Below are 18,960 nucleotides of genomic sequence, written 5' to 3'. Positions count from 1 at the left end.
CTAGCGGCCGTACGTTTCTGGACGGCCGCCATGATGTTTTAAGACCGCAGCAGAATGACAGGCCCGTTTCCTGCAGTCATTTTACACCTGTTCAATCAATGATTTTTATGATCAAAAATCAATTCAAGTGAAGTTTTATCCCCAAAAATATTAAATTTTCTTGTTGTTACCGGTATCATTTCAAAGCTCATGATCTGCCCGTCATTATGGTGCTATTTGCATTTTGCTGCGGTCTAGAAAGAATCACAAAGCTTTCTCCATGCGGTCAACCTGTCATTGGATGGCCGCGCCGCGCGGTCCTGACGCGCGAAATTTGAACTGCGCGTTTCAAAGGAACCGAAGAAATTTGACTGGGCCGGCACAAACAGATAATTTTTGATACTATTGAGCAAAAATTTCAAGGATATTAAAGTATTTTGGATTGTTTGTAGACAGAGGGTGGGGGTTAAAAATGCCTGTAAAATGTTGAACTTGATGCCAGCAGTGAAGTTTCAAATTATGGAATTTGACTTTATTTGTTTTGGTCATGAAACCAATAGATAAGTTTTAGAGTTATGTATTTCTTTATCATTGAATGTTATGTGAATCATTACTTGCCTTGTTCCAAGTAAAAAATACCATTGTGTATTTTTCAACTTGTTGAACTTGAGGCACCATGGCCCCCGGATAAGGGGCCAGCTGGGGAACCTATGCCCAATTTTTTTGAAAATCCCAATATATCACTCAAGCTTATGTCATATGTCATCGCAAATGGTCATGTGAATTATCACTTGCCTTGTTCCAAGTTGAAAATACCATTGTGTATTTTTTCACTTGTTGAACTTGAGGCACCGTGGCCCCCGGATAGGGGCCAGCCGGGTAACCTATGCCCAATTTTTCTAAAAATCCTTCATACTAGTATCATTTAGCATGTAGGAAGGTATTGAATGAATTGAATTGCCAAATGTAGGCTTTTATCTTTTATGATCTATTCAAATACTTTCCCAGTTGTTAACATTGATAAATACTATTAATAGGATTATTACTTGGTATGGCCAAGACTTTTGCTTGTTCTTCCAACTTTTTGTAGTGGTGCTCCTAGATTTTTGCTGGTGCTCCTAACTTTTTGAGTTAGGAGCACAGTGCTCCTACATTGTATGTCTAAAAGTTAGTCTGGAGCCCTGCACTTTAATGCAGGAAATAGCATTACCGAGGGTCAAGATTTCAAAATTTTCAGGGGGAGCACCCCCCGGACCTCCCTAGGGGTCAATATGTCCTTCCTTCAAACAAAATTGAAATAACGCCTTACGGGTAAAAATTTCAGGCTGGCGAGAACACTGTGGTAGTGGATGTTATATGTACAGGTACAGACAGCATGAATCATTCACACTTACCTTGATCAGTTTAGTCTCAATTTCTCCCTGTGAGTCTTCCTCCTGATGAGTCAGGAGATACTTGTCTGTCTTTTTGATGTTTTTGACATCTGGGACGGACACAGTCATCTTCTTCTTCAGCTGTGGCTGCAGCACTGTCTCTACAGGTACAACAATAACCTGTTGTGTTGTTCAGATTATTAACCAAGAACTCTACTACAACCCACCAGAGTCTTAAGCAGCCCTCTGACATACATCAACAATTAAACAACTGTTGCAATACTTGAAACATTCTAAGTCTTTGAGATGCAATGTGGTTTATCAAAGTTTCCAACATTTTGGTATATTTGAAACTCCTGTCTGCCCCAATATCTGTTAAGTGACCTTTATACCTGTGTCAAGGTTACAGACAGGTTTGTGGTCCAACCAGCGATCACCAGATGCGGATCGGGATCGTCGATGGTTCAAACGCACTGGTGGTGCAGTCTGCAGGAAATGAGAGATAAGTTTTAGACTTGCCTAAAAGCACATACATGTATGGCAGCAAACTATGAACAAACTTCATGTTAGTAGATAAATATCATCTGATCATTACTGTAATCATCACAATAAGACAGAATGACCACAATAATCTATCTTAATTTTCTATATAGAGGAAGATCTGACTAGAGGAACATGTTCTACAGGAAGTGCTTTTGAATTACTTACTGGCTTTGGAGGTGGGGATTTTGCTCGTCTTTTTCCATCCTGTGGAAAAATGTAAAGGGAAAGCATTGCTTTCAGTGTGTTTATCAGTGACCAGTCTAAATGGCAATGGTTGTTTCCAATAACTTGATGCAAGAAATCTAGGCATATGAGTCAAAACACTTTTCTACAATTGTGTGAGGTGTTAACCTCAACAGTGTTAACTTCAACAAAGGTAGCTTATTGTATATCTATCATGATTGCAATTTGCAGTTTGAAATAACAGAGAAATCTATAAGAAGCTACATGTATCTTTGAGTTTGATTACATGACCGGTTTACAAGCACAAAGAACAGCAGAAACTAATAATGGTAAAACTACAACCTCATTAGAAAGTCAGGTTAACAGATATATATATATATAGCTGTATTCCAGACCTAAACAAATAACATATTGTTGCTGCAAACAATTTTTGAACAACCACCTTAGACACGATCTCCTTCAGCTGACGCAGCTTCTCTTCCTTCACCCACATTTTGTTCTGCAGCTCCAGGCGCTGCTGCTTCATCCTGCGATCCTGGACAGGAACATTTCAGGACATTTACAGCAAATGTTACGGTACATCACATCATCGTATGCTACATGTAGGTTAATATAACTTTTTTTAGTCTTTAAATTTGCAATGTTGATACAGACGACTAACTAAACCATCAGTTTTGTCATCAGAAAGGCAGACTGCCCAATCATTACCATATTACAGATTGCACTTGACATGTTGAAAGAATTCTTATCCACTAGCTACTAACACCGCTGCTGTGAGACAGCCTAGGACAAGGAGACCTGATAACTACATGTATTTTTGCACTTACACATTCCTTCTCCCACTTGGCATCCTTAGTTTGTTCAATAGCCTTCATGGTCTGACGAAGACGACGTGATTCTGCTGTGCGGCTGGAGATCTGATGATCTTTACTTTTCAGCTGTCCAAAACAAAAATAATCATTATGTTGACTGTCTGCAATATGGCCAATAACAATGTCTGCAGAGCAGAAAAAAATTTCCTTAATCAGGCATTGCTATTTTCTTTCATCAGTGTTCAAGCAAGCCAGAAATTTTTACCCGTCATCTCAATTTTGCTGTGCGTAACATCCTGTCAAGCACGGAAGGTACAACGGTCCTAGTGGGGTCTGGGGGCATGCCGCCCTGGGAAATTTTGAAATCTTAACCCTCTGAAATGATATTTTCTGCATTTTGAGGGACAAATTTTGCTGGAAGATTAAGCTTAGTTTGATGACAACTCTTTAGGTGAAAAATTATACAATGGTGTATTTTGGGGGAAGGCGTGGGCCATCATGGAGTCAAGTTCGAATGTAACACACAAACCTCACTTCTAATATATTGTATACGAAATGGGCACAGAAATGAAACAGTTTTGCACAACAAAACTTTATCATGAATCTACGCCCTACGAGAGATACACACAAGCACATACACAGAATAACGGCGCCAACAAGTCATCAAAAATAAAACATTATCAACACCGGTCTCGTATGCATCTTACTTAGATACATTCTGACTCATAACAAAGTTTAAACATTCCTAAATTTCCTACTGTCTCCAATGAGAGGAACAACCAATGAAAACAGAATTCAGCCTTCTGAATTCTGATACATCAGTTCAGTTGATTTTCAACTTGATCCCAGCTCACAACTAAACAAAATGAAGTAAAGACGAATTCAAACAGCGTGCAAACGTATACCAGCCACTTTCTAGTGCCATTATATCACACTGGCCGACTTTCAAGTTTGCACGTATCGCCCCGCCTTTCTCCACCGCCTTATCACTGTCATGTACTAGGGCGAGCTCGCTGTTGATTTCGCACCCACTGGGAACAACAGCGCCTTTGTTTATCTGACTTGGGTTGTCTGTCCGGCCGCCGGCGGGCGTTAGTAATGATCAAAATCAGCACCGCCATTTTCCTAAAATCAGTTGAAAACTTCTTTCTATATCTTTACACACCAATTTTTGTCCGTCAGAAATTACGGGTTGGGCAAAATTTTTGTCCGTCACGAGCAACAAAATTCTGTCAAATGATGATAAGACGGGCGCTGGCTAGAACATTGCTTTTGCTCAAAGAAACACTGTATTTGTGATGACCACAGATGTTTTTCTCAAGAAATTGATGTGCATTTGTCAAACTTGATGGAACTTAAAGGCACAGACAATCCCAGAAGTGGGTGCTATTTTGTAAAAGACACACATCTTTATGAATAAAAAAATCACAAAAAGTGTAAAAATTATTCACAAATAAACAAATAAATGAACCATTTATAATCCAGTAATAGACCCCTTTCCAAACTCCGGCGCCATTTTGAATCTAGCGGGAGCGCACCTGGTTTGAGCGCGGGAAAAGTTAACAAGCAGTGTAAGACGACGGGCCTGGCAAAGGCTAAACAATGGAGTCCCCAATAGAAAGCAGCGTTGAGTCATCCTCGGTGGCGAGATGTTCTCCTCCTCGGTGAAATCCGTTGATATATATACATGGCACAAGTAGATAATATTGTTGTGGACACTTGCGCTCGATATCAGCCAGTAAAATTGTGAATTTCTGATCATTTTCCACAGTTCCTGATGGGCTGTTGAATGGGCGCCACGCATCGTATATGTTTACACCGCGTGCTTGTAGTTTCCTAGCCTCTACCAGGGGAAGTTGGCATCTTCAAAATTACGGTCACAACTGCTAAAATTCTTTATATTTCTATCTACGTAGCTACAAGGATCCCAGGCTGAAATGTGTAGTACTACATTTTTTGTGGGATTTTTTTCTCGACTTGAGCTAACATTATTGGGGAAACTACAAGCACGCGCTAGATTAAAAATGGCCCCGTAGTTTGGAAAGGGGTCTAGTCAGTAGAGCCCCTTCATGCAGATCTATGGAGTGTGATACATGATGGGAATCATCCCTTAGATAAGTATTGGTTCCTTTGGGATAACTGCTGATTTCAGAAGTTGCAGGTCAATTTTTGGGCAAACACAATAAAAAATTAAGTTGCAGAGGGTGGAAATTGATGTGAAGAACTATTCACACAGACGCTACAAACATTATGTTCAACGTTGGACCTAGATTTCCTATGAGCACCCAATTACTGTATCTTAGTGTAAGGGCCTTTTTTCTGATGGGTTTCAATGGGATGATTGACAAAGACAAAAGTTCATTTTTTATCCAAAGCAAGTGGAAATACAGTTACTAAAGCTATAAGTTGACAAACAAGTATCCAGAAACACATTGCAAACTTAAGGTAATTTCTAAGCTCATTCAAGATTTCTTAAGAGCGCCCCAGATTGCCCAATGGTTGTTAGCGATATAATATGCTATACCTGGCTGTAATTAATCAATCCTTATAAGTTGAAATAACCACTTTAAAAATCAACTCGGTATGGCGGCCTTGAAAAGGTGACCTTTTGCCAAGGAACACCTTTCTGCCATGATACCTTCCACTTTGTTGGAGACACATAATGAATAAATAAACACATCAGGCAGCTTCTCCAATAACATGTCTTACATTTTGCCTTATAATTAGCCTCCCTGCTGCAATGGCAGGTGTACAGCACTACCATCTCCTGTCTAGTACTGAATACCAAATTGAATTTGAAATCTAGCAACATACCTCATTCTCCATCTCCTTCTTCTCTTCATCATACAGCTGGGCAGTTCTGCGTAACACTTCATTCTGTAAGACACAGCAGGAACTGTTAGTTACTGTGTGCACAATTCACATGATTTAACATTACAAATACAAGTACATTTAACTGTATCTCTGTCAGGACTACATCGTAAATTCATTCTTTGAAATCTATGTAACCTGCAGTTTGTACTGCAGAGATTTTCCAAGGTACAGGTTTAAGCTAGTTCTCAACAATATTATGGTTGGCACAAGTTAATTCCAAAACCAGGTAGCGCAGTGCGCAACCTTATATTTTGAGCCAATCCGAGCCCTGGAAGCTCACAAAAACAGTGTCACTCTCATAAAATTCGGTAGTTCTTCAATTGAAACGAAAAAATCAACGCTTTTTCGTTTTGAACCGTCCAAAACCCTTCATAGATCGTAGAATTTGAGCTGAAAAAGACGAAAAGACACTGCCCTCGGCTAAACAAGATGGCCGCCATCAGATTCACCATATATGGAACATGCAAATGAGGTTGCATGTAAATGAGGGGGTGACACTACCGCCTTCTAGCGACCTGTAGTCACACTGCAGCTTCATAATAGGTTGATACCGGTAATGATTCCAACACCATGTTCAGTCATAGCAAGGAGGTTTTTTTTGGTTATAGTTTATCTATAGGGGCAAACTTAGGTAATTTCCTTTATTGTTGTCGTTACATTAGAAATTCTACTATTATTATAACTGAATCTTTTCTTCAATCTTTTTAAAAAGTTGTTTGATATACTATACTGCTTTTGTGCTTACTACTGAGCTGTTTTGCTTACTACTGACTATAATTTTCCATGAATATTTTCGAAATTATATTCCAGGATGTTGATTAATAGGAGTATTACTTGGTATGGCGTAAGGGTTGCTTGTGCTCCCGCCTTTTTAATAGTGGTGTGCCTAGATTTTTGCTGGTGTGCCCAATGTTGCTAGGTCAATGGGAACACAATACTATCTAATTCATATTTTGAAATATTAGCAGTATTATACGCTACGTACGTGCTCAATTTGAAGAAATCGGTGAATGTTGCTGGAGCAACCTGAAATTTGGATGTGCAACCTACCAGTAGCTTTTGCCCTAGGTTGCAACAAGGGCAACCTGGCTCAAAAAAGTATTTCACACCCTGAACATATTGGTGGTATTGCGCCTTTACACCAGCAGGTATCAGCTCATTTGTACCGCGTTTGACGATTTTTTGTGCAACTTTTTAGTTAACTTGTCGAGGTTTTTTGAAAAACTTTGGTGCAGTTATTCGGCATTGGTGACAATGCGCCGTGCAGATATGCGGAGTCACTAACAATGCAGTGAATGAGAACCGGTTTGGGATTTTGGTGCAATCAAAATGGAATGTGCGTTAATCCGAGGTGAAATTAAGTGGCTTGTACTGTACTGTACTAATATTACCTCTTGAAATATATCCAGTCATTTGGAGCATATTGACGCTATGCGATTTTGTGATGTAAAGCTCTGCCTACTCGTTCAAAGGACTCCATCTCCGAATGTATTTCTGGTAGTGGCAAGGGCTGCCAAATATTTCAACAAAACACCTTCAATCTTATTTGTTGATAATGGTGGGCTAACAAACAAAGCTAACAAATATTAAGTACAGTACATGTACGTACATGAATACTATTAACCAAAAGCTGACCTTGTACTCCAAGTTCTCTATCTTCTTCTTGGCTCTCTCTAGATCCTTCCCCTTCCCAGTCAGCTGTTCTTGAAGGCTCTCCATCTCCTGTCGGTTTTAGATTCAATAAAACTACTTTCCAACAACTTGAATAAGCAATCTCTGGGGTGACCCTATGGTAGCATTCTCTACATAGAGCCAATAACACAAGGACAAAGTTCTGATGTCCCTTGCACAGGGCCAAAATACCACAAGGTAAAGTTAGGGCTGCGCAGGTACATGTACATTATTTTCTGTACATGTACCTTTACTTCATCTGCATCAGTCCTGGTACCGGGTCTATGACATTGTGGACTTCCGTTAGACTGATAATCATTTGTAGAGTACTAAACAGAGAATTGAAATAATAATCCTAACAATTTACATTTTGAGCCATAACACTGGGTGTGGAAAAAAGTGTTCCTGCACCAGTGCAGGTATGCAGAAGAATGCATTTTTAACCTTGCATAAATGTCTGCATCAACTTATGTTGTCCTTCCTATTATAATACTTATTACATTACTGGAGAGCTTTCATCAAAGCAAAATAAGTTTTTCCCACACAATAGTATGAGCACACCAACCTGTCGGAGAAATATGTTGTTTTTCTCCAAGTCAAGCAGCTGTGTCCGCATAACCCCATCTGTGTTAGGAAACCAAAAACAATCAACTTCATATCTGATGTAAAACCACAACCAATGTAGTAGTACAGTAGACCTAAGGCAAGGAGGAATCAGGAAGTTTATAATACTTAATAGTCACAGCCATTGTCAACACTCAGACATCTATGTATAAAGTACATGTAGTCTGAGCCATGCTCAGTACTAGTAATCTGTACTTAAAGACGTTGTTATTGTTGTCCTTGCTTTAACGTCTATTATATCGCTAGACAGTGTCTCTTGGTGCTGGGTTTCACTTGGTTCAGTTGCATTTCAATTGTCTCTTTAGGTATTTAACTCTTGGTGACTTGTGGCTAAGTACATCTGCTTGTTGATTGCCTCAGAAAGGTCTTCTCTCATCCTGGCTAGAGTGATAATATCCATGTCTCTGCTTTCCTCTGCAATGTTGTATGCCTTGTACATTGTATATGCTCTCTTCTTCTAGCAGCATGTGTGGTCTTTCCTTTTCGTACTGAGGGCAGTGGTACAGGCAGTGTCTGATGGTCTCCAGAGCACCGCAGTTTGGACAGTTTGGTGAGACCTCTGGGTCCTTCCAGTCTTGGTAGGCATTGAGTCTGGTGTGGCTGCTCACTACTTTGTAGCTGGTTGATATTGACTTGCGTGGCTTCTTCCGAGTGTCCTGTCTTTTTTCTTCATTTAGAGGCTATTTTCTGCATGTGGTCGCTCTCATGTTCAGATTGTAGTCGGGTGTATCCAGGATTTCCTCTTGTGCCTTGTCTTTTCCCCATGGTGTTTGTCTTTGCAGCAAATGTTCCAGTTATGCTGCCCATGACGAAAGAGGGTAGTCTTGCATCGTGGCTATGGTTCCTTGTCCACCATGCTGGGGAACAAAATTTAATAAAAGCTGCCCCGGAATAAAATTACAATTGGAAAAGTGACAGGTGAAATATGAAGAATAAACATGTATAATAATCACTAAATACAATAATCTATGTCATTATCCAGTTGCGTTCTCACTATCACAACATTTTAACAACTTTTTTGTTTATTCTATAATGATTGTTCCAAAGTTAAGACTTTTTTAAAATCCCAGCTTAGTAAAGGGACTCATTCACCACTTATGCAATTTTCAATGTTGCCAACAAAAAAAAAAGCGCTAGCAACACTTCGCCCCATAGAAATACACAGCAACTCAAACAATGCTCTCTACCTGTAGTTGCTGGTACTGCAGGTTTGCGTTATTCATCATCATCATCATCACCCATCGACCTCAGCAGCAGAGGACGGGGCGAGCCCTTGTACAACCGAGGCCCACATCAGTCTGTCTGACAAGGCTGCTCCCAAGTCCTCCAACTTAATCCCTGTGTCCCTTGAGATATTACTCTCACGCATTCTCGCGATATTTAGCGTTAGTTCATGAATCAAACGTGGCGGCTGCAATTCAAAATATCGTCTTTCGACCGGGTGCCGCGCTCTCTTTTCGGACAGATTTTTGCGTTTCAGGGAGAATAAAAGAAGTTGACTATGGATGTAAACAAATGAAAAAGTGTCGGTAACTTTATGAACTTGTTCGGTTGGGGGTCGATGTCTGTGTTTTCATCGAAAATTTACGAAAGTGAGAGTGTGTGTGCGCGTGCACGACGTAGGGTAGTAGAAGAGTAGAGATTTCTTGGTCCAAATAATTACCGCAAATCAAGTTCTCAGGCCCGAAATTTAGGTAGTGCACTACGTAACCTGGGTTTAGAAATAACTTGCACCAATCAAAACATTGTTGCGCTGCACAACTGCGCAAGCAGGTATTTCGCACACTGTTTTTCATCACTCAGCTTCAGAAATTATTTTTCCCAGCGACCGATACCAAAAAAAAAGGCTAGGGTCAGGGTTTTTTGCTAGGGTCAGTCGGGTAATCGGAAACACAACTTTTTTTTTCCTAGGCCTTACATGTACATGTAGTGGTGTCTGAGTAGATATCCACAGCAGCAATGTCCGCATGTGTTGTGTTGGTCAGCTTTATCTCCAATACTTTAATGTGCTCTTTGGTAGCAATGGCTACCCCTCCTCCTCATTTTGTGGTTCTACTCCTGAAGGTCCGATTCCAAGTCTTCAGGCACTGTGGTTTGTCCGTTTTATTTTAGACCTCCGACAGGCATGTACAACTGTATGTCAATATTCAGTTTTGTGCACATGTGTTCGACAAGTGTGGCAGACGTGTTGATGGAGCGGATCATGTTCACCTGGGTGATGTTCATATTGACTGCTACAAATATGCGGTAATGTATGTGGGCAGGTTAACTTGTTGGTGATACAGGTTCCAGTATGTGGTCACATGTGAAGGGAAGTACTAGTAGACTTGCTAGTACTACATGTACTAGGATCCGCTAGGCATGTGTCCTTGCGTCCCGGGACACACTTTTTTTTTGAAAAGACGCACTCAGCTGGGCTATTTAGAAGGGAGGCTAATTTCTGTCAACCGCGGGACTAGAATCTTTAGACGGCAGCTCTTTTTGTAAGAAGTAGTAAGAAAGAAGCCTACGATGTACTCCCAGGGTTCTCTGTTAGGCATTGTTAGCAGTCCAGGGGCGGAGCGCTGCATGCCTCAAAAACATCAAATTCACACCCATGAAATTGCTGGGTGACACGCCCCCGTGATTCCTAAGATCTTCAAAAGTGCCACGGCCACGGGGAATAGAAGATTCACTCGAACAAATAGTGCCTTAAATCAAATATCGTGCTGTTACCCATCATTGTGCTTTTAAAATAACAGCAATACGGATATTCACCGCTCTAATAATTTTACAAGCGGTTTACAATGGAACGCCTGAAGGATGACAGCATCACAATGTAACAAAGCCCAACGCAAACACATCGATACATGAAAAGTTGATGTTCCAAAAATCAATACAATTCATCGTGTCTATCATCGCACAACGTGATCGTGATCTTTTACGTTTTATGTTTGGATATCGGTGAGGTGAGCACACCGAGTACAGCCATCTGTCAAAAAATGTGTCATGATTTCGTTCAATTTGCTCTTGTTAAATTGACGCAAAGACCTGATCTTTGGCACGCAAAACAACTACAGAAGTATGGGCATAGTATTACGTACATGTAAGAAAGAAGAAAAGTACGTATAGGGTGAAGACAGCATGGAGACTTATCACTGGGAGCCAAAGCACACGGCTTTTCTGTAGAGTCACAACTTTCTTTTATAGCTGGCTATAGGACTGTCGATTTTGCCACCAGCGGATTATTAATTTTCGACCCTACTTTGAACCAGCCTTGATGTCATGTGGACTCTTGTGACGGTAATTTATATTACCAGCCCTGCTTCTTTGACCCACAAATGGATCTACACATATCATCCGATAATCAACTATTTTCGTACTTTATAATAAAATACAGTCTACATGTACTTGTAAATATTACTTGTAAGTTAATGTTTACTTAGTACATGTACCTTTCAATGTTAGTAACTCCCAGTGTTCGTGACATAAAAATGAACCGGTCGAGAACGTGCAAATGACAATGAAATGAAAACTGAATGGGAACAAAACTGATAGTCAGTTATATCAAAGACTTTGATAATATTTTCCATGTCCAATCTCAAAGTTGGTCTGTAGTCACGTACCCCAAAACTGGAGAAAACAGCGTGTGACAAGTAAACTTCAAGGTGGGGCAACATAATCTGCCGATTTCTTGCGTTTTGAAACTAATTAAGACATTTTTGGGGCTTTCTTGTTAGTAGTGCCACCGAATGGCGGTGGTAAAAGGCCGACCACTGACAACCAATCTCAACCGCATGATTTGCCTTTCAAAATGCAGGAGATTGCGTTTCTGAAGGCTTGAAAATCTTAAATTTCCCTGGGGGAGCATACCCCCCTACATTGTGACCGCCTTTGGCGCTCGCCCACCCCACATTACATTTTGATGGACGCACTCATGGGGCTGGCGGGAACAATGACTAGGATGATGGTAGTTTTCCTTATTCCTTGCACTAATGGAGTTGTCTGAGATGACTTTCTTCTAGTCTCTGTCTGATTTCACCTTGGGTCGTTGGCAGAGTACCTCCACAGTTGATGCACTTCAGTTTACAGGGGTTAGGATGCTCCTTGGCACCATTGCACCTGATGCAGCTGGGTTCTTCCCTACACAGTCTGGCAATGTGGCCAAGCTTGTTACACTTGTAGCTCCTAATTGGTGTAGTCTTCTTGCTTTCGTACAGTTCCAGTTATATTCACAACTCTTATTGTGAGGCTTTGAACGAAGAGTTCGCTGTGCTGTTCGTGTGTAACATTAACTTATCCAACCCGTAGAGGTTTGCCTGTGTCTTGGTAGTGTCTCAAACTAAATCGCAAGCCAGTGTTGTCATTACTTTATTTCTGGGCTAGCTGTCCTTTAAGTTAACTTCTTTATGTGTAGCTGTATATCTCAATTTCTTATCTGTTTCAAACATGTCTCTAGATTTCAAACATGACTAATACTTGAAGAGCAATTTGTACTTGGTAAACTGTCAGCCAGACCTCCACTGATGTGAACTGTATGGGTACCAATAGCATACTGAATCCTATAGTTTATTTTATAAATGTTTATTCACATTATTAATTTATTTACATATCTATTTAATGTATTTACAATGTATATAGTTTAAGTGGGGTCTTTTACTTTTTAAGAAACAGTCTACATCAGGATAAACGTGTGAGCATCTATTAGGTTAACTTGTCATACTGTAAAATCCATTTAAAAGGAATTCAATGTCTTCAAGATAATGTCACCATTTCAACTCATCTCAAGACAGGGACCATTCACGACAGTATTCTTCAAGACCTTGGCAAAAGCACCCAAAGCTTACGTTTTCTGCAGAGATCCTCACATAGTGTCCTTCTGCAGGCTTCTCTGTCCACCAGGAACTGTATGAGGTTCTGCAGGGTCACGCTGTCAGATGCTGCAGTGAGCTGAAACAGGACAGAACAAAAATACAAGGTTGAGGAGACTAATTCCTTACCCTTACTGTACAAACTTATTCCTTACCATACAAATACAGTTGATGTTAACCTTGTGGTGGCTAGGGTCACATAGGGCAGCAAGTTTCCTTGCTGTTTCTGTAGCAGGGTATACATGTATTTTCACAGAGAGGAATAACAGGGGTGCCAAAGCATTCCCACAAATTTTATAAGATTCGTACGAAATTTATGGAAAACACACAAATCACTGCTCAAACCTACAAATTTGATGAAAAACGCACGAATCGCTAAATATGCGAATTTGAAAGAATCTTATGTGACACGCAGTCTTTTTATCCAAACTTGCCAACTGCTCCTTGAACAACGTGACAAAGCTGGATTTTCAAAATGGCGTTGTAGGATAAGGCGACAGAGAAGACGAAATGAAGCAATATAATAGCTCACACTCAGGCAATTTAATACGCCCTCAGGACGGTGTGCGCCGGTTCAATACTTAAAAATCAAATATCGTGGGTAGAAACACTAAGAAACATACTGCCCAACGCCGGTTTGCATAAAAAGACTGTGTTTCCATAAGATTTGTGCGTTTTTCATAAGATTTGTACGTTTTTCATAAGATTTGTGCGTATACACATAGTACATGTAATTTGTGCATTTTTCATAAAATTCATATGAATCTCATAAAATTTGTGCAAATTCTCTGGCACCCCTGAATAAGCCCCACCATTATAATGTGCTCAAGGCACCTCCTTGAACACGGGACCACAGTGTAAATAGATCAGAGGTACATATACATGTATTTGTTTGAACCACAAATAGATGCAACATTAACAATTATTTGGGTGCGTCCATGTGTTCCTGCAATATCCATGTCTTTCCTGAACCTGAAGTTGTACCGCTTGTCTGGGCTCCTCCAGCCTATCAAGAAACCTGGATAATTGAACAAAATTTGCCAGGAAAACGATCATGCAAATAAGCAGCCTTTAAGTTGTATCAAATTTTTTTGGTTGTGGGGGGCATACTGGAACAACAAAGGTTTATGAGATTGTTATTTTAACAAATATGTCACCTTGTTATTCTTTTGTCATCAACATGAAAACAATGCACTGTTGCAACTCTTACCTCTAAGCAAGGCCATGGAGGTCCCAGACTGTAACCTGGTCTACCCGGCAGCAGAAAATTAGCATCTGTGCAGATGGAAGGGTTGAATATTATGTTGAAGTTGTGCAGCTCTTATCGACCTTGTCCTGTTATCAACAAGCCAACATAGTCTTCAAAAAGCAATTAACATTCTAAGCCTTTACTGTAAAAAAAATGGAAGCTATCTATAAATCTAAACAAAACAAAAATAATGATATCTAATAAAAAAAGGACACTTGCTCTCAAACTTAAAACTCCAATTGTTCCACCAAAACATAGATATTGTATCGTCTTATAGTTATCTAGGAGTGATGTTTACAACGGCTTGTATTTTCAGTACAGCAATGAAAACCCTGCAAAAGACGGCTTTACGAGCCCTCTTCAGTATCAAATCAACTCTTGGAGACAGCAATCCCCCTACATGTATATCAGTGTACAGTAAACTATTTGATACATGCGCAGTTCCAATATCAACTTATGGTGTGGAGGTATGGGGCAAGATTGGGCTAAACGATAATTCCCCAATTGAACAAGTACATCTCAAATTCTGTGAGGCAATCCTGGGCATAAGAAAAAATGCCAGCAACCTTGCCACAAGAGGTGAGCTCGGTAGTTACCCCCTCTGGATTGAAGTATATTCTAGAACCTATTCATACTATAAAAGATTGGTTAGAGAAATTTATTTATCTATTTATTTATTTCTGTTTTCTTTATCCAGGGTGGAGGCACTCAGTACTAAACGCACTGCTTTTCAGGCGTGCCCTGCACAGAATAACATAAACAGACTAAATAACATAACAAGGAAATAACATAGAATAATGAACAGAAAGTAACCAAAAAGAGAATATATACATAACCGAGCGTCGAATCCAAATCATAATCCTTAAATCATAGTCGATATAGCAGGCCGGGTCTGGAGGTCAGAGGTCAGCAGTACTGTCTTACTTGCTTTTTAAAAGTTTGGCCCGACATAGCCGCTCTTACTGTGGCCGGCAACTCATTCCAGGCAAATGCACCCTTGAACGCAAATTTTCTCCTACCAGATTCTAGGCTGACTTTCGGGAGTTGCAAAGATAAGTTTGAATTATGTCTTCTTGCATAAGTGTGAGATGTTCTGACAAATATCTGTAGGTATTCTGGCACTTGTTGGTGAATAGATTTAAAAAGTTTGCAGGAGGTGCATTTGCCGGCGAGATGCGAGGGGACTCCAACCTAATACAGACAACTGTACATTATCCACATGTGCTGTACGTGACAGACCGAGGACAAGCCGTGCTGCTCGGTTTTGAAGTTTCTGGACATTGTCAGAGAGAGTTTTCCCACAGTTGGCCCAAACAGTATCACAATATTCAATCTTTGGAAGAACCTGATACAGTTGAATAGCATACACAGTGACTTAGGAGGTAAAATGAAATGCCGAAAGATAGCTTACAGCATGAAGCATTTTTAGTACAGCAGGACCTTAGTAACATAGGAGAAAGATACTATGCTGGCTTTCAAATATTAGTTAAATCTTGGAGGAGTCAGGCTTTGCCTACCCTTTACTTAACAAAGATCAAAACACATTGTCCATTCAATCTAAAAGACAACTTTCTTCAACATTTTTACTCACAACCTAACTCTTATGATTGTATAGAAGATGAAATACATTTTATTTTAGAATGCTCACTACATGTATACAAAGTATGCAGACATGCGCAGATCCCTTGTAAGTTCCATACATCTAGACAAGAAATATGCGCATCCTACATAAATAATGAATTATTCACGTGTATATCATCTAAAAAGTTAACTATAATTGAAAAACTATGTGAAATTGCGTACAAATGTTTCAAGTCAGAAGAGAATAGAGATTCTGTAGATTTTGATGGAATATAAATTTTGTATAGCACTAATGCATTTAGCCCATGTCGGGCATGAATATGCAATTAAGTTCATTGTTATTGTTATACATGTACATCATGTTCTTTACATTGAACTTCACACATCCTCTTGCACCACTGTTGGAATCAGTATCCTCAGCATTACTTCAAATAGTACATGCAAAAGTTGTCAAGTGAAGCAAATTGTTAGATCTTGTCATCATATACATGTACTTCTTGATAAGGTGGACTTCAATAAACTAAAAACAAATGCATCACTTTTGTTGATAATTAACAATATTTCAGTGGTGTTGTGATACGGTCTCCATGTTAAGTTGATTTAGCATATTGTTAGTGGTTAAGTGCTCCCTGTCCAAGGTGCTACAGATCATTCATCGTAGTTGTATCCTGCTGACTAACCTTGTTCTCCTCTCTCAAAGTTCTCCAGAGCTTCTCTATACATCTGGTTTGCTGAAAATAAAGACAAAAGCTGCACATAAAGAAACGGCCTTAAAAAAACATGGTGGCTCCATGACCCATATCAAAAGAACTGATTGCACAGTTGTGCCACCTCACAGTATTTTGTTTCACACATTTTAGATAGCGCACTGCCTAGTTTTGGGGCAAAGACTGCAAGCGGTTTATTGCAGTATGCAGCAGGTGGTTCAATCACTACCATATGCTGAATGACAAAGAGTGACCGTTACTCTCTGTCACGTTTGTGAAGGTTAGACATCTAGGTAAACAAAATACTGTATATAGTTTGGTACAATCAAACTTTTCAAGCACTGGCCCATGATAAAACTATTTTGTAGTACTAGGGTGATATATATGGCACCGTATCGACTGTACATTGTCTCTGAGTGTGCAAGCAAACAATTGGATCAAAGCCATCTTTACCAAGCTGCTCTTCATAAAACAGACCACCCCTTTTCCAAAATCAAGGCTGGCCATATACATCACCCTTACTACAAGGTAGTTTTATCACAGACCTTTGAGAAGAAAAGGCATATACAATGTAAAATAAGTGCAACATTCAAATATTAAATACTGGTTTGCCTTAAAAGTCTTCTCACCAAGAAACTTTTACAGTCATGCATGTCAGTCTTAATTCGCTATGCTTAATATTGGTTTAATAAAACAAAACATGTCAACTAGACAGGATCAGGTCCAGGTTCAGGTCTGGACCTGAACCTAAATCTCTGGACCTAAAGCTGGACTTGGACCTTATTAAAGGAAAGCTACACAAAAAAATTGAAAATGATTCTATGCTATGCTTAATATATTCCAAAGTTAAATTCTTACTTCAAGTTGTTTCACATAAGTCCGTCATAGTTCTAGGATTTTCCACAGTTTGCAACTTATGCCGTGCTGACGCCTTCTCACCTGATAATTGAATTATATGACGTCAGTGTTTCAAATTTTTCACCTGATGATTGTATTATATGACGTCAGTGTTCTAAAATTCAATCATCAGGTGAAAAATTTGAAACACTGACGTCACATAATTCAATCAGGCGAGAAGGCGTCAGCACGGCATAAGTTGCAAACTGTGGAAAATCCTAGAACTATGACGGACTTATGTGAAACAAATTGAAGTAAGAATTCAACTTTGGAATATATTAAGCATAGCATAGAAGGATTTTCAATTTTTTGTGTAGCTTTCCTTTAAGCTGAACCGGTATCCACCCCTAGTAGATATCCAAACTACTAGAACAACCCAAATTTCCCCTTGTTCTAAACTGCGAATGCAGGTGGCATTTTGAGCCCTGATACAGGTATTGTGTCTCAGTGACCTGGCTTCCTTAGTTTGTGTGTGAGAGAACCCTAAAATGTGATTTAGACCCGTTTCACACTGTGAAAGTCCACGTGTGACCAGAACGTACAGCAGTTTCCAGTTTACACACAAGGAAGTGGGACTCCTGCTGCGCCACTGCTCTCTGTTTGAGTGGATACTCTCAGGCATGTCTGGGGAACAAACTTCAAAGATAAATCAGCAAATAAAAGCCAAAATACAGATAAATTACCGGTAAACAAGTCTGACAGGAGAGCTCGTCGAGTGCATGGCGCGGATTCTTAAGTGCAGAAGAATGCAATTTGCATATGACCCAAGACGTCTTGCAAACAGAAAGCCAGCACCACGACATCAGCGCACGTCAGGTTTGGATTCACACTGGACTGGGAGCGCCCCAGACAACTACTACTGTACTGAGGAGAACTGTCGGGGTACAAATCGACTGGCACATACGATGACTGCGTGCCGACCACTGGGATTAATGGCCTCGCTCAGCATCCGTCTGTATTCCATGGATTTTCTCCGAAACCTCAGACGTGGGGCCCCCCCGGACTGATATCCAGACTAAGGAAAGTCTATGCAACATCGGGGTATTAAGATGCTTACCAGACCACGGGGGACAATGGCAGGGAGATACAGATTACTTATTAAGATCTCCACAGTCTTGGGCCATTTCAAAAGTCTGATACTTCGTTCACATGCAAATCAAGGCGTCACCATTAGTGTAATCAATGTAATCAGAAACGAAGATCCACCATTGGCTACAGTCTGGTATGTAATGCCCGGTCAATTTGTAATAAGATGGATGAATTTCAAGTTTCCTTATACGCAGATAACGTTCACATCGCTATCGTCTCTGAAACTTGATTTGATGCAGAGTTGCCAGAAAAGATGCACAATGGGAAACAGATGGCTTCCATCTTTTCTCAAAGCCGCACATATATGCTACTGCTATTGATACCACTGTACCAAATAATCTTGAATGCCTGTGGATTAAAACACGCCCTGCTCGCCTTCCTCTGGAAATGCCCCGCATATCAGTCTGTGTCGTGTACATCCCACCGGGATCCCCACATACCGGAGCCTTGGTTGAACACCTGTGTACCGTGGTTGATACCTACGATCGGCAGCTCCTAATGCTGGAATATGTATTGTCGGGGATTTCA

At 40.2% G+C, this 18,960-nt stretch overlaps 1 protein-coding gene across 2 annotated transcripts in view; it reads right to left on the bottom strand.

Moving 5' to 3' along the window:
- The window catches only part of LOC136425711 (kinesin-like protein KIF23), a 79,494-nt gene that overhangs the window by 10,442 nt on the left and 50,092 nt on the right, over positions 1-18,960 (bottom strand). For both annotated transcript variants that reach the window (XM_066414644.1, XM_066414645.1), the window contains 11 exons: positions 16,420-16,470; positions 14,120-14,184; positions 12,886-12,988; positions 8,001-8,059; positions 7,400-7,486; positions 5,705-5,767; positions 2,906-3,016; positions 2,521-2,613; positions 2,061-2,099; positions 1,745-1,838; positions 1,374-1,513 (listed from right to left, as the gene is read on the bottom strand). In XM_066414644.1, the coding sequence (XP_066270741.1) occupies positions 1,374-1,513; positions 1,745-1,838; positions 2,061-2,099; positions 2,521-2,613; positions 2,906-3,016; positions 5,705-5,767; positions 7,400-7,486; positions 8,001-8,059; positions 12,886-12,988; positions 14,120-14,184; positions 16,420-16,470 (905 nt within the window). The remainder of the gene's footprint in view (positions 1-1,373; positions 1,514-1,744; positions 1,839-2,060; positions 2,100-2,520; positions 2,614-2,905; positions 3,017-5,704; positions 5,768-7,399; positions 7,487-8,000; positions 8,060-12,885; positions 12,989-14,119; positions 14,185-16,419; positions 16,471-18,960) is intronic.

This window comes from Branchiostoma lanceolatum, chromosome 19 (assembly GCF_035083965.1).
Source record: "Branchiostoma lanceolatum isolate klBraLanc5 chromosome 19, klBraLanc5.hap2, whole genome shotgun sequence".
NCBI classification, from domain to species: domain Eukaryota; kingdom Metazoa; phylum Chordata; class Leptocardii; order Amphioxiformes; family Branchiostomatidae; genus Branchiostoma; species Branchiostoma lanceolatum.
The sequence above is the reverse complement of the archived record's forward strand: the minus strand, read 5'-3'. Positions and strand labels throughout refer to the sequence as shown.